This window comes from Punica granatum, chromosome 6 (genome assembly GCF_007655135.1).
Source record: "Punica granatum isolate Tunisia-2019 chromosome 6, ASM765513v2, whole genome shotgun sequence".
NCBI lineage: Eukaryota > Viridiplantae > Streptophyta > Magnoliopsida > Myrtales > Lythraceae > Punica > Punica granatum.
Genome location: NC_045132.1, coordinates 3,604,837 through 3,620,470, shown reverse-complemented (window position 1 = coordinate 3,620,470; position 15,634 = coordinate 3,604,837). Strand labels below are relative to the sequence as shown.

The 15,634-nt window shown below is 38.2% G+C and overlaps 1 protein-coding gene and 1 pseudogene across 1 annotated transcript; both read right to left on the bottom strand.

The window, feature by feature from the left end:
• Positions 1-3,581: 3,581 nt before the first annotated feature.
• LOC116211512 (phosphoserine aminotransferase 1, chloroplastic-like) lies at positions 3,582-5,481 on the bottom strand. Its single transcript, XM_031545941.1, has 2 exons — positions 4,816-5,481; positions 3,582-4,726 (listed from the first exon to the last, which is right to left on the bottom strand). The coding sequence occupies exons 1-2, from the start codon at positions 5,366-5,368 to the stop codon at positions 3,999-4,001; spliced, it is 1,281 nt and encodes a 426-aa protein (XP_031401801.1). The 5' UTR covers positions 5,369-5,481; the 3' UTR covers positions 3,582-3,998.
• Positions 5,482-9,268: 3,787 nt separating this feature from the next.
• Positions 9,269-11,741, bottom strand: LOC116211063 (annotated as a pseudogene).
• Positions 11,742-15,634: the final 3,893 nt, after the last annotated feature.

Here is a 15,634-nt window from a genome sequence, read left to right as displayed (position 1 = left end):
GCGGGCAATCAATAGAAACTCTGTTCCCTTTTTGCCTTTTGAGTGCCCGCCGGTTTCAAACCAAGGAATCCAAGATCGAATTAAGTTGATTTATTAAAAAGAAAAATTCTTACGATCATATATTTCCTTCGTTTACGAGACTCAAGTCTAAAAAACTGTTTAATGGGAATAAACATGAAATCATTTGTCTTTTTATTTATAATTTGGGTTGGCGCAAAAAACTTTATTAATCGAATCGTCTCGCAAAATCGTTGTTCTAAATCGAAAAAAAAACCGAATTAATCAGTTATGAAAAATATTCGGTTCGGGATTTCAAAACGAAAATTGATTAAGAGACGGTTACGGTTACGGTTACGGTTACTGTCCGAATATATATTTATAACATTATTATATATATTATATATGAAATTAGAAATTTTAATTTAATAGAACATCCAAAAATGAGATCAAGAGTACAAAATTTTTACTTTCAATTTTAGATAGACTTTTCTAACTTCCTCTTTATGAATAAATGTTGTTTAACTGATTTATTTAGTGTTTGTGGCATGTGATCAAATGAAACTCAATGAAATCATAAGTTGAGATTTTTTTAAAGATTTTTTAATATTCGGTTGGATTCTATTAACCAAACCGTAAAATCAATTATTTTTTGGAACGGTTTTCTTCCTCTAATTTGATTTCAATTACTGTTACAATTAGTAAAATTGTCTTGAAAATTAAGAACAATTACGATTCACGCTAAAAATCGTACCAAGCCGTCCCGGCCCACCCCTATTTATGACTGAAGAGGTGAATGGGAATTTTTCTTTTTTTTTCTTCCACGTGTCAGAACATTGGGTGGAAGAGAGTCAACGGAAAATAGAAACGCGTTTCGAAAATAGAAGTTTCTATAGAAGATATTATCTTAGCCGCCCCCTCCTTCCAATTTTCTAGTATGAAGTTGCGCGGAGGTTCATTATCGAGTATTTTACCATAACGATTCATAGTTTTCATGCCAATCTCATTCGATGTAATAATTGTGTCGGAAATATCAACTTCTAATTCTACATGAGGACATTTCACAATACGAAAAGAAAAGTTTCGCATCCCGTTGATGAATAAAATAAACATACAAAAATTTAAATAAAATAGTGTTGTCATTTTAGAAGTCAGTGTGTTAAAACCAAATGTCTTCTAACACGTCTCGCTTTAGCCCCATAAAAGCCAAGTTGCAAAGAAGCGATGAACATGCTGAGTTTGAACAAAAACAACTCCCTGTCATCTAACAGATGGCCCACAGCAACTTGCTCCAATAGGAGTTAATGCTTGAACTAAGAAGAAACAAAGTCCTTGAAAATAAGACTATTTTCTTTTCGAACTACGGGTGAATAAAATAAATTTCATTGTAATCTGAGAAATAACATAGAAACACCCTTAAGACATCAAAATTTTAGGGGCTATTCCCCACGGTTTCATCCCTACCTTCGCTTGCAATTTGGATCAAATAAAATAGTGTCACTTCATATATGATTTTTTTTTGCTCTGAAGGATACTTCATTAAGGAAAACAAAAGGGTTTTGCAGCCCATGTTACATCTCCTCATCCCTATAAAGAAGTGAAGGTGGCATGGAGGAGATGGGGACTGTATCACTAATTTTATAAGATGCAGCGTATTGGGCAATGTCGTGGGTGATAAAGTTTTAAGCACAGCAAATATGCAGTGCAATCCAAGAATCAAAAAAGAGAAGATCAGACAGCATATCAATAATGATAGAAGAAGCAGGAGGGCGGTTCTGTGGGTCGCAAATGCTTAAACTGTCGATGATGTTCTTGGAGTCTCCTGAAAGGAGCAGGTGACGAAGTTGGAGCGATTGAGCTCATCTAAGAGCGAAGTGAGAAGCCTCTATTTCCCATTTTGTAGGGTCATTGGAGCTCGTAGCGGACATCTAAAAGAAAAGGAGGGAGCCCTTGTGATTCGAGCAGAGTGCTGAGAGCCAAGAGGAGTTATTCCTTATTGCCACATTGAAAGTGTATACCAATTGATGGCTGTTGACCTTGTGAGTGTGAAAGAGAGCCAAGGATTGGTGCAGCCATACTGTGTTGTATTCCTACGATCTGTTGCGAATGGTTTGAGTAGCTCGGGATGGATCAAGCTGTTTGAAAGATAACCCGGTTGAGTTATAAAGTTGCCATAGGTAATTTAGACACACCACGGTTTGAGTGAGAAACTTATGTTTGCCGTCCCTGGGTACACTCAAAGCACCTTCAATGGCAGTAAAAAGCATGATCCAAGAAACAACGGATATGTTGCCAAGAGTTGCAATTCCGATGGGACATCCAGGAGAGCCAAACAACGGAAGAGAAGGGACATGCAAAAAGAGGTGATTGATGGATTCCTCAAAAGCATGACAAAAGCAGCATAGGGTGTCGTCGATGTCGAATATGAGGGAAAGGACCTCCTTTGTGCAAGAACAGGTGGTCATATATGAAATGCTAGGTAATTGAAAAGGTTTAGCGCAGTGGCGCACCTTTTGCCTAACGGTTAGGAAGTCTCAAGTTCAATACCCAGTGAAGAATAACCGTATCCCTTTGTTAGATATTTAGAATTTTTATGTCAATATATTAAACTCATGGACCTCATTTGTAATCGAAAAGTTGGATAATTGAGATTTTAAATAGATGAATACATAAGAAACCTTATATGAAACCCGAACCCTGGCCCACTATAGAGAAGGCCCCAAGTTCCAGGCCCAAAAAGACAAACTAGCTGGGGCACCTGCATCTGAATGAATTCAAGGCCCAGAAAACCAAATCGATGTTTTTTTTTTTTTTGGGGAATTACATAATGAAAATGAAACAATGGAGAAGAGTGAAGGAGGGTAGGAAAGTGAGGTATGATCAATACACATCAAAGATCTTTCCAATCAAATTAATGTCGAACTTAAAAAACAGTGTGTTAACCTAACCCGTCATTGCGACATTCAAGTAAACCATTAGAGGTTGAGCTACACGCATAGGACAAACCTTATGTCATGAAAACAAAATTCAAGATCGTACATGGTGGCTCTTGAAGAGAAATTCTATGATCCATGAAATGGACCATCCATGAATCCCTCTAAGCAGTGAGATCAACTCGCAATTGTCATGAAAGGTTCATACACAATCCGATTCACGAAGTGAAGAACATCCCCGCTTTTAATTAGATCAAACGGTAAGGGTTTGAAGTCGGTGGGCCGATGTAGGCGAGTGATGCATAAGTTCGAGCTACTTTCTTGTAAATAACTTCCTCTCTCTGGTCTCAAATGGTCCCAGCACGTATGACTACCCTCACATCATTTATAAGGACACATCCATGCACTTTTCCACTAAATATACATGGAGAAAAGGGAAAAGACCATGAACACTGCCCTAATGGTGCGGTACACATCCTTGTCAATGGCACCCCTTCTACTTTCAAAGCATCAAGACTCAGAATATCCCAGGTGAACAATCACAAAATTACTCTAAAAGGAGAAAACATATTCGAGAATGGAAATACAGTGCAATAGCATTCGGTTGGTTCTAAACTAGCTCGATTCTCATCCGTAGAACTTTTTGTACCCTTTATAAAAGATTCTCTTTTATTCTGACTCATACATGGATTCTGCAATGCCACAAGATTCCATCAACAATCATGTGCCTCTTCTTCTTCCATTAACAGTACACAATGAGGGATATGCTTGAATTGTAATAAACTACAAATGCTCCTGAGAGACATATCCATCCCACTACCGATGTTAACCGATCTGATTCTTCCATTTATTCACTCAAATTCCCCCCGATAGACCCCCTCGTATTTTGCCATTAAATCATGACGGACAGCAGAAAAATTCCCTCAAGAATCATAAAGAAACCAGCAGATCAAAGACATAAATAAAGACAACATATGTCAATATCACAAATTTAACAATCCTAGTAATGGCACTAAGGGCTTCGATCTAACGTACGACCCGAATCGGCCCAGATCAGATGGACAAAGTTCAAGCATTCCTCGCCTGGAAATCCTTCATGAAGGCAACCAACTTCTCCACACCTGCCAAAGGCATCGCATTGTATATCGAAGCCCTCATCCCTCCTACGGACCTGTGCCCCTTGAGCTGCACCATCTTCTCCTTGGCGACCTCCTTGATGAACTCCGCCTCCAGTTCCGACTTCTCGAGAGTGAAGGGCACGTTCATGAGCGACCTCACGGACTTCTCCACCGGGCATCTGTAGAACCCCTTGCTCTCGTCGATCGCCCGGTAGAGGATCTCAGCCTTGCGCTGGTTCTTCTGCTCGACCTCCCTCAGCCCGCCCTGCTCCAACAGGTCCTCGAACACTAGCCCACACATGTAGATTCCATAGCACGGCGGGGTGTTGTATAGGGAGTTGTTGTCGGCGTGGATCTTGTAATCGAACATCACTGGGGTGATCCCCTGGGCGTTCCCGAGCAGATCCTTCCTCACGATCACAATGGTCACCCCTGAGGGCCCAACATTCTTCTGCGCCCCGGCATAGATTATACCGAACTTCGACACATCCACGGGCTTGGAGCAGAAGTTGGAGGACATGTCCGCAACCAAGATCCCGCCCTTGTTCTTCGGGACAGGGTAGTCCTTGAACTCGACTCCATGAATAGTCTCGTTCGCGCAGATGTGGAGGTACTTAGCTTCGGGGTTCTGCTGCAAATCGCCGAACGAAGGGATCTTCGTGTACTTTTCGGACTTCCCTGTGCAGATCAAGGACAAAGCATCGAAATTTAATCACAAACTTGCCAAGGAATTTTCAAAATCTCAATGGGATTGTCGGGATTTATACCTGACCAGATCAGATTGGGTTTACAGTATTTCTGAGCCTCCTTAAAGGCCTTATCGCCCCACGACCCGGTGACAATGTAATCGACGGGGTCGTCGGGCGAGCACAGGTTCAGGGGCACGGCGGCGAATTGGGAGGTGGCGCCGCCCTGGAGGAAGAGGACGGCGTAGTCAGCCGGGATCTCGAGGAGGGCCCGGAGATCGGACTCGGCCTTCTGGATGATGGAGGAGAACTCCTTCCCCCTGTGGCTCATCTCCATGACGCTCATGCCGCAGCCCCGCCAGTTATAGAGCTCGGACTGGGCACGGAGGAGGACGTTCTCCGGTAGGGTGGCGGGGCCGGCGGCGAAGTTGAAGACGCGGTCCTGGGGGCGGGGCTGGGCGGCGTGGGGCGGATCTTGGATCTGGTGGGTCGTGGCGGCGCATTTTATGGAGAGGGGCCTCAGGGGCTTGGTGGCGAGGTGGGCAGTGGGGGTGAGAGGTAATGGGTTGGTGAAGGCGGCCGTGCCGGGGTTGGGCTTCTGGAGGAGGAGAGAGTGGGGAGCGGCGGCGGCCATTTGCGGCGGCGGCGGCAGGGTGGTCCGGTTACCTCTTGAATGGAGGTGGAGAGGGTTCCGAGGTTCGAGCACTGCACAGATTTTCGAGACAGAGAGAGAGGCTATAAATAGGGAGGCATATGCTTATAATGGTATTTGAATGTATCTGAGAACTGCTGGGGGGGTTGGTGGGAGATTTTTGGGAAAATAGAAAACTGGAAAACAAAAATATCTGTTTTCCAGTGAAAAGTAGAATATTATGATACGTTTGGACAGATTTAAAACTTTGATTTTGATTTTAATTTTGATTGTGGAAAAAGACAAATGAGATGTGATTATAAATTTAATTTGGAAAACGTGTGTTTTTGTTGTGTAGTGTGTTGAGTTAAAGTTAAAGTTAAAATTTTTGAATTAGGAAATGTGTATTTTTATTGTATAGTGTGTTGAGTTAAAGTTAAAGTTAAAGTTAAAGTTAAAATCAATTGTTTGGGAATCCAAACAGGGCAAATTGGTGAGAGGAAAAGGTAAAACAAACTATTGGCTCGGCAGTAACACGGTTTTGGAAAATTTTAATATGATTTCGTGTCACCATGATGCGTTTAATATTTTAGTTAAATTATTTAGTACTTTTAATATTTGTGATAGATTATACAAAATATCCCGTTTGAATTGTTAGACCGATTTTAGAATCGTGATTTTGATTTTAACTCAAGACACTACACAACAAAAATACACGTTTCCCAAGTTAAATTTATAATATTATCTCATTTGTTTTTTTCCACAATCAAAATCAAAATTAAAATCAAAATCATGATTCTAAAATCACACTAACAATTCAAACGCAGCAAATATTTCAATCGTAATACTAAACACTTAAGTTGAAAGTAGAAGAAAAAAACATTTGTACTAATCAGGATTATCAAAAATACTAAACACTTGAATTGAAGTACTAAACGCTTGAACTGAAAGTATTAAACGTGTCACGATGACACGAGTCGTGTTAACAAAATGCACAAGTTTTAATCCTCATACAGGAGGAGAATACAAGTCGAAAAACGCACTTGTTAGAAGAAGAAATAACATTTAATACACGATTTTCTTGAATTGCGATAGAATGTCTTCTACAATTTTAAAATCCATAAAAAAAAGGAAAATAAAATTTTCTTTTTTCTCCGGAAGAAGGAGACATGTTGTCAAAAGGAATTCCCTCATAAGTGTAAGGAGGATAGACTTCATATTTGGGCTAGGTCGGAACCGGCACCGACGTAAATAGAACAGACGGACTAGTAATTAGGGATGAGGGGATCGAAGTATTCTCATGGCTATTTCGGAAAACAGAGCAAAAATTTTTCTGTCATTCCTATGACAAGTGGAACTTTGGGTAAAAAATTTTCCCCCTAAGTGATCTCAACCTGTTTATTTAGATAACTAATCATCATTCGAGGATTGACTTACTCTAGTGTTAGAATATATTTTCAGTGGTTAAGGCAAGTCAAGATCACAAAAGCACCTCATAATAAAAAAGGTAAGTATAAAAAAATAAAAGGTAGAACAATACAAATTTTCTTCTTAGATTCCTTGTAATATATAAAACTTAGGGTTAATAACGGAAAAAATCATTAACTTTACACTTTTTCTCAAATCTAGCATGAACTTTTTACAAATGACATGTAATAAGCAAGTCAAGATCACAAAAGCACCTCATAATAAAAAAGGTAAGTATAGAAAAATAAAAGGTAGAACAAAACAAGTCAAGATAAAACCTAGCAAGATAAAACCTAGCACTTTTCAGTGGTTAAGGCAAGTCAAGATCATAAAAGCACCTCATAATAAAAAAGGTCAGTATAAAAAAAATAAAAGGTAGAACAATACAAGTTTTCTTCTTAGATTCCTCGTAATATATAAAATTTAGAATTAATAACGAAAATAAATCACCAATTTTACATTTTTTTTCAAACCTAATACGAACTTTTTACAAATAACACGTAAAATCGTCAACTCATCTTTCGTTCTCACATCTAGAATTTCGTTAATTCTCCCTGAAATTTTAACAGAATTTACTTAAATGCGTCACGTGTGCGCATTTGGACTAGATAAGTGGACCCCACTGAATTTATTTAATATTTAATTATTCTAAAAATAAAAAAAATAAAAATTGAAGGAAAAGGGAGGAGGGGAATCGGGGGCCACGATGGCCTCGATCGCAACCGCCACCCCCAATCGGTGTTGCCGACTAGTGGCGGCTACAGTCGAGGCCCTACCAGCCCCAATCAAGAAAACCCTCGAAATCGGGGGTTCTCTCGATTGACACGGGTGGCACCTTGATCGCGGCCGCCACGCCCCAAATCAGGGTTGCCAGCGACTATAGAGGTCACCATCGACCCCAATTGGGGGGTAGCGGCCGCAATCGAGGTCACTGTAGCTGTCGGCCCCCTTCTCCCTTTCTCTTCGATTTTTTTTTTATTTTTTTCTATTATTTTTCATTTTCAAAATAATTAATTATTAAATAAATCTAGTGGGATTCACTCATCCAATTCGAATGCGCCACATGGCGCCGTTAATAAAATCCATTAAAATTAACATGATGATTAACGAAATGCTAGATTTGAGAACGAAATGTGAGTCGACGATTTTACTTGTCATTTCAAAAATTTCATACTAAATTTGAGAAAAAGTGGAAAGATGATGATTCTTTGAACACTAAAATTTATTGTTATATATGGACAAATTTTACTTGCCATGCAATCCAAAATTTAAAAATAAAAAGCAGAGGCGGCGCACATGAGATGTGATGAGATGCAATAGGGAAAAGATGGCTCTCCTGTTTGCTGCTACTATATTATTATTATGCCTTCGTCAGTACCATAAGCAGTACTCTCATCTCGACCCACTTGAATTTTTCACGTTAATTTTTCACAGTTAGTAAGATCCGAATCCCCTCCACCGACTCGACATATCAGCTCAACTGCATGCCAGGAGTAACCTGTCTACAAGATTTCGTAACAAATATACAAAAATCACGGTTCGCAAATTCTCCGGATCAAGATTTGCTAGTTATAGTAGATAGAAAATTAAATACGAGTTTGGCGCTTTGCCCAAATGTAAAACATTAATTTAATAAAGTGTAAATTATTTCATATTTATTAGAAAAAATAATCCAATAAACTTAAACTTTACACTTTTTTTAATCAATGTTAGTATGAATTTTTTTGTTTGGCACGATACACCAATTATCAGTTTAGTATCATTTTAGCACAATCTTATTTTTCCGTTCAATTTAACGGAGTGGCTTATGGAGGCTGACTGAGTGGGCTTCAAAGGTTTTTTTAACAAAAAGTAATCTCAAAATTTCAAAAACAAAACCAAAATGATTGAAAAATGAAAACCTTACTCTAGGTTTCGATGGAGGAAGAGGAAGGAGACCAGTGGCGGGGGGCTCCCGCAACCCTACAAGGGCGGTGGTGGGCTCTGGTGGGCCACTACCTCCCAAATTCATAAAAATTAAAGAAAAAGGTCTGGGGTGGTGGTTTTTGGTAAAGCCCTAACTGCCAACCCTCTTTCTCCCGTGATTTGCAGCTCCTTGATGGATACCATCAACCAAGGTTTTTAGAATCGCGATTCTACCTAGAATCGGTCGAGGGCCGTAAAATCGTGAATCGTAGAATCGTAACGTGAATCGTAAAATTCTACCTATCATTAAAAAAATAGCATATATATATGTATTATCCTTTCCTGAGCAAAAGAAAAAATCAATCCTTGATTCCTTCTATTCAAAAAAGGACCAAAAACCAAAAACCAACAATAAGTTACAAAAGGCTTAAAAGCACAAAATATCGTTACAAATTATCGAAATTCAAAGTCTAAATCATAACTCAAACTCTCAAAATAAACTGTTAACAACATAAATTATAACACAGAATGTCAAATCTCATCCAAATCTTCATCGTTACCAACATCATCATCATATAAAGTATCAAATTCATCCTCTTCGGGAAGCTCTAAGTCATCAACCGTGGCATGCTGTTGGGTGAGCATATTCTCTGCATCTTCATCGCCAATTTGACTCCCTCCACTTTCTTCGTCACCATCATCCCCACAACCAAGAGCACGCAAGTTAAAATTATGCCTTGAAGTTACAGTATTCTCTGTCTCCTCTTCGGCAATCCATTCATCGTCGGAAGAAATGTCATCCACTTGAAGATCAACTTGCTTCCTGATCTTCTTATCTTTCAACTTCAAATTGTACATCACAAATACTAAATCATTCATCTTCTTTTGATGCAACCGATTTCTTCTCTTTGTGTGTACCTAGGAAAAACCAAAAAACAATTAGTAGATATATTAAAACGAATTCTAATAAGCACATGATAAAAAAAGGGAATTCATAGAATACCATTTCGAAAGCACTCCAATTACGCTCACATCCCGAAGAGCTACAAGTCAAACTCAATATCCTTATACTAAATTTTTACAACTCTGGGGTATCGGCACCATATGACTCCCACCAATCTGCCGGTGTCTTCTTGAACCTCATAGACTTTGCCGATGAAAATCCAAAGAGCCCTCTCTCATGCTTGAATTCCTCTAGCTACAAATCAACCTTATCCCTCTCTTCATCGTCTAACATTCTATCCATAACCTTATATAATCCACGCATAACTTCTCTATCAGCTCTAAATTCAGAAGAGAAATGCAACTGAGGATTCAAATAATAAGCAGCAGCATGCAAAGGCCTATGAAGTTGAACCTCCCATCTCTCATCAATAACCTTCCAAATGGGATCATAGCTAAAAGCACGAAACGAGCATTTATTAGATACTTTCAAATAATCAAATTTCTAATATAAATTATAATGATGCATAAGTAATTAAAGATTAAGCATATAGCAGCTTATAAATAATTTTACCTCTTCCGATCATCCTTGAAGTTTGCTTTGATTTTCTGCTTTGCTTTCTCCATCTCATTATAAATAAAACACATTGCGGGCTTTTCATCCGAATCCACCATGCGGAGCACCTTAATGAGAGGATATGCAGCCTTCAAACATGTATTAACATTATTCCAAAATCTATTATCCATAACAGTACGCTCCGCATACTTTCCACCTTGTAACTTCGCAAATCGACTCCCTTTTCCATTGCATGGATGCAAACATAGTTCGTAGAGCATTTCTATTATCGAAGAGGCATCCCAAAGTCAGATAAGCAGTGGCAAAGCGAGTCACTGCCGGTCTAATCAAATCTTTGCCCTTAGTGAAATGCTTCAACATTGTGATGAGGAGTGTTCTCGAGTAAATGAAGGTCATAATCTTTCTACCTTTCATTATCGTCAGCTCATGTACCTTAATCTTCTTCTCTAAATCCTCTAGCATAAGATCTATGCAATGAGCTGCACGAGGAGTCCAAAATAACTTCTTCCGCTTCTCCATTAACATCTCACCTGCCGCCCTGTAATTGGCAGCATTGTCCGTGACAATTTGAACTACGTTCTCTTCCCCAACTTGCTCAACTATATCATCTATCATCTCAAATACTTTCACTGCAGTCTTGGATATATCTGATGTGTCAGTAGAAGTCAAAAAAATTGTTCCCTTAGGGCTATTCACTAAGAAATTGCATATGGACCTTCTCTTCTTATCAGTCCAACCATCTGACATTATAGAACACCCCGACTTTTTCCACATAGTTTTATGCTCCTCAAGCAATGACATAGTGTTATCAACCTCTTTTCTCAAATATTTATCACTAATCTCATGATAAGACGGCGGTTTCAATCCAACACCATACTTCCCAATCAAATGACACATCTTCTCAAACTCAGGATTCTTCACACAATTAAATGGAATTGCACTTGTATAGAAAAAACGGGCAATTTGCATGCAAACATCCTCTCTTAAATCCTTCTTCATCATTTGATTAATTGTTGGTTGTTTTTGCTTGCTTTGAATGTTCAAACTTCTCTTCTTAAAAAAACTAGAAATTTCAGTCGTTTCCTTTCCCTTTCTCTTTGTACCAACCCCTGCATCTTCATCATCATTATCAACGTCTACAACATCATCATCCTCCAAACCACAACTACTAGCTTGTTTTTTCTTCATTGAAAGACCCTCTAAACGCATACAAATACTGAGCATATTATTCTTAACTTCATCAGGAACAGCATGACAAGGTGCCACGTTAATCTTGGTACATCCTAAGTGATGCTTTAATCTATAAGGACCTCCAGAAACTACCTTGTCACAATATTTACATTTAATTTTTAACCTCTCTCCTGGAACTTCATAACCGTGTGCCCATGCCGGATCATCTCTAACTCCAGTTGCATTTTTTCTAGATTTGGCCACTGTCCCGGTATTACTAGCCGATGCACTTCCAGATCCACTTGCAGAAGCCATCTCTATTCAACCCAAACTCAATAATCACCCACTCAACAAATCTAACATAAACTCAAAAAAAATCGTCTAGCGGAATTGGAAATTACAGCACAATCAGTGCAGGCTCATTAGAAATTACAGCACAATCAGCAGACTCATGAACCTAAGGTTCTGTTATGATACTATCAACAGTTCAACACAACAATTTGTAATCTCAGTTCAGTTCAGAATCAGAATTTAGCTCTCAGTTCAACACAACAGAATTTAGCTCTCAGTTCAACACAACAGAATCAGAATTTGTAATCTCAGTTCAGCAGACTCAGCAATATCAGTTCAGTTCAGTAATCAGTAATCAGTAATTAGTTCAGCAAACTCAGTAATCTCAGTTGAGTTCAGCAATCTCACTTCTGTAATGCTAATCTGGCATATGACTGACCTGCTCGAGATTACTAATCTCACTTCAGTTCAGTAATCTCACTTCAATTCAGTAATCTCACTTTAGTTCATCGAATTAATCAATTAATCGAAGCAGAAGGCCATTGGATGTTCAAGATACGGTACCTGGAGTCTGGAAAGTGGACGCTCTCGGCTCTCGGCTGGATAGACTGCAGTGCAGAGACAGGATGAGCAAGCAACTGACTGGAAGCTTGGGCAAAATGCAGAGGCAGAGCAAGTAACTGACTGGAAGCTCGCGTAGATGACCGGAAGCAACTGATTGCAAGCTCGCGGAAATCAAAACTCGAAAATTTCGAAGTCGGATCTGCTGACCGGCGGAGCTTCAACCTTCAAGCTCGTCGGAGTCACGAACAACCGAACAAGAAACACTGGTACGGGCAGAACAAGAAGAATCGTCTCGAAATGGGGCGAAAATTGAAACAGCTCGGAAGATTGAAGAAGGCCAGTGGATTAGGGCATGGAGATGTCGGGGAGAAGGGGGGAAGCCGAAGAAGAAGAGGTGCGGGGGGGGGGGGGGGGGGGGGGGGGGGGGGGGGGGGAAGAAGAGGGCTCATTGCCAATGGGCTGGGCTTCGGCCCGAGGGCCCAAATCAGGCCTGCCCCCTGCGCGAGTGTGGGCCGAATCTGGAATCGCGGAATCGGCCCGATTCCGCGATTCAGCGATTCTGCGCCCGATTCAGCCCATAGGATCGGAATCGTATGACCCGTCTAGAATCGTAGAATCGTACGATTCTACGATTCGAATCGTGATTCTAAGAACCATGCCATCAACCCCAATCCTTTGTGTGTGTGTGGTCGGAGGCCATCATCGCCCTGTGAGGTTGCCATCGACTATAAAGGATATCGGTGATTGTGATTGGGGGGCGATAGCTGCTAGGAAGGCTCCCACCACCGGCATCCCCCTTCCTCCTCCTCCATTGAAACCTCATTTAGGGTTTCCTTTTCTTTTCTTTTTTTGTTTTATTTATATTTTTCAATTTTTTTTTATAAAAACCTTTGTGGTACACTCGATCACCCACCTTGAACCATGTGGCATCCTTGTTAGTAATTTTGTTAAAATTAATAGGAAAAATGATACTGTCTTAAAATTGATACCAAATTGGTAGTGAATGCATTTTCGTCCAAAATACTAGTTCTTTTTAAAATTAAAAATAAGTACAAACTTTGAGGTTTTTTTATTTTAATAACTTTTCCTATATATCAATAAAACAATTTATCTTATTGAGTAATTTTTTTATTTTCTTAGAAAGTCTAGAACATTTAGAACGATTTTTAATATAATAATTAATTAAACATCATAATCTCTCTAAATTTTGTTTTAAAAAATTCTAGAGAATTTAGAGTTGAGAGAGTTATTAAAATCAGCTGTAGGATAGCGTATTGCACAGGTACATGCGTTATCGATAATCTTTTAAATTTTACCGAGAGAATTCTTTGTTATATGATGGATATATCTCTTTAATTTGTTTATATTGACGCTGCATTAATCGATAATAGATTCTTACGCTGCATTTTTCTCTTTTTTAAGATATTAATTTATTTATAACTTATATATTTATTTTTTAAGACAATGAATTTGATTGATTTGAGGTCTTGAACAACTTATGGGTCCAATGATTTAATTTAATTTATCAAAAAATATTTCATGAGCAATACAAGTGTAAATTCATTAGTGTATATCTATATAAATTTATTCCCTGTACTTCTTAAATTCCTGTACTACATTTGTTCCTACAAAGCGACTCTTATCTTGTATCAAGTACAAATTTTATACTAGTCGAAACCAAAAGTAATTCTAACATATCTCCAATACTTGATCAGTTTTGAATAAACTTAATATGACTAACTTGCTTTTATATATTTTTTCTATGATAACATTATAGATACACCACATAAAGGAGACACTTTACCACATATATATGATGCTATTCCTTTTAAATTAATTAATACGATATAACCGAATATTAGAATTTAGATTATTAATATTAGTGAACAGTTAAAAATTTTACCGCATGTATACAATCTTAGTTAATCGTTACTAGAAAACAGAAAAAAGAAAAAAGAAAAAGAAACAAAGAGAGAAGGGTTTTCCCAAAGGGGAAAAATAACTAAGAAAGAACAGAAGAAATTTGCGTTTCAAGCAAATTTAGCTAAGGGAAAAATGAAAGTCAGAATTTAAAATAAGCAAAAGGAAAAAAAAAAGGAATAATCAATATGAATTGATTTAATTGATTCGATGTTCTATTTAATTAAAATTTCCAATTCAAATTTTGTGGACGGAAAATGGTGCTTCTTCCAATGGGTGTTAATCCCGAAAATTGAAGAGTATCCTAGCACACCTTACCACCTAAGCGAGAACTCGGCCAAAAAAAAAAACTTGAGTTTTTCCCTTTCTTTTTTTGACTTTTTGTGCCTATTTGTTTAACCGATATTTATTTTTTTGGCAAATAACTTATAATATTTAACAACAAATAAAATTTTTTAAAAAATAATAATTTAAAACATAGATTAAAGAAAAACAGAGGCTTGAGCATCGGAAAACACCACATTTCCCCCTCTTAGATGAAGATGGGACCAATCTTAATTAGATTTTTAGATTAGATTAGAAGTATATAGATACTTCGGCGGTTTTGATATCATGGTCGAAGGAAAAAAACGAAACATGATATCATGTTTTCTATTAGACAATCAAATCATACGGTCCACGTGACATTTTCATTTTGGACGAGACTACAAGGTATCTTGCTCTATTATCTAAGATTAGTTCTTGTTTGGACATTAGTAATATGTTTTCATTCAATTTCAAATCTCCGAACTGCAAGGAAAATGCATCATGTAAAACATCATCAGCCGATTACATATCGCCTCATATGGTTTGTACAAGTGACGACTTTTTTTTCCTTCTATGAGGAATGTTTCATAATTCCCTTTTTTTCGCACGTCTAATTCCATTTTCATACTTCCATTTAAGGGAACAAATGCTATTTTTCTTTTTGGTGAACAAAACAAGTGCAGTTTTAATTCCTTTTTCGGGAGAATCATTTAGAAGTCAAAAACTTTAGTTAATTGGTTGGGGTAGGATATTAAAAAATAAAATTTTATTAAGGTGGATTGGTTCAAATAGTTTGACATTTATTCCCTTATAAAAGGTCTTGAATTCGAATTTTACGAATGGAGAAAATCCATATTGAGAAAACTTTATCCTGTAGTGAACCAACTCCGCTTGAATTAGACTAATCGGAAACCTTTGAACTTTTGTATACCAAAGGCCACATGGAAAAAAAATTACAACTAAAATTTAGTTATCATGTGAAAGCTATCCTTCTTTGTTCAATGTGAATGGCTTGCTATTCGAAAGTCGGGTGAGTCCTGACTAACCTAGATTTAAGTTGGTTTCGTCCAGTAATGAGTAAAACTCCCCCAAATCGTGAATTTTCTTCATTTATAAAACTCGAATCC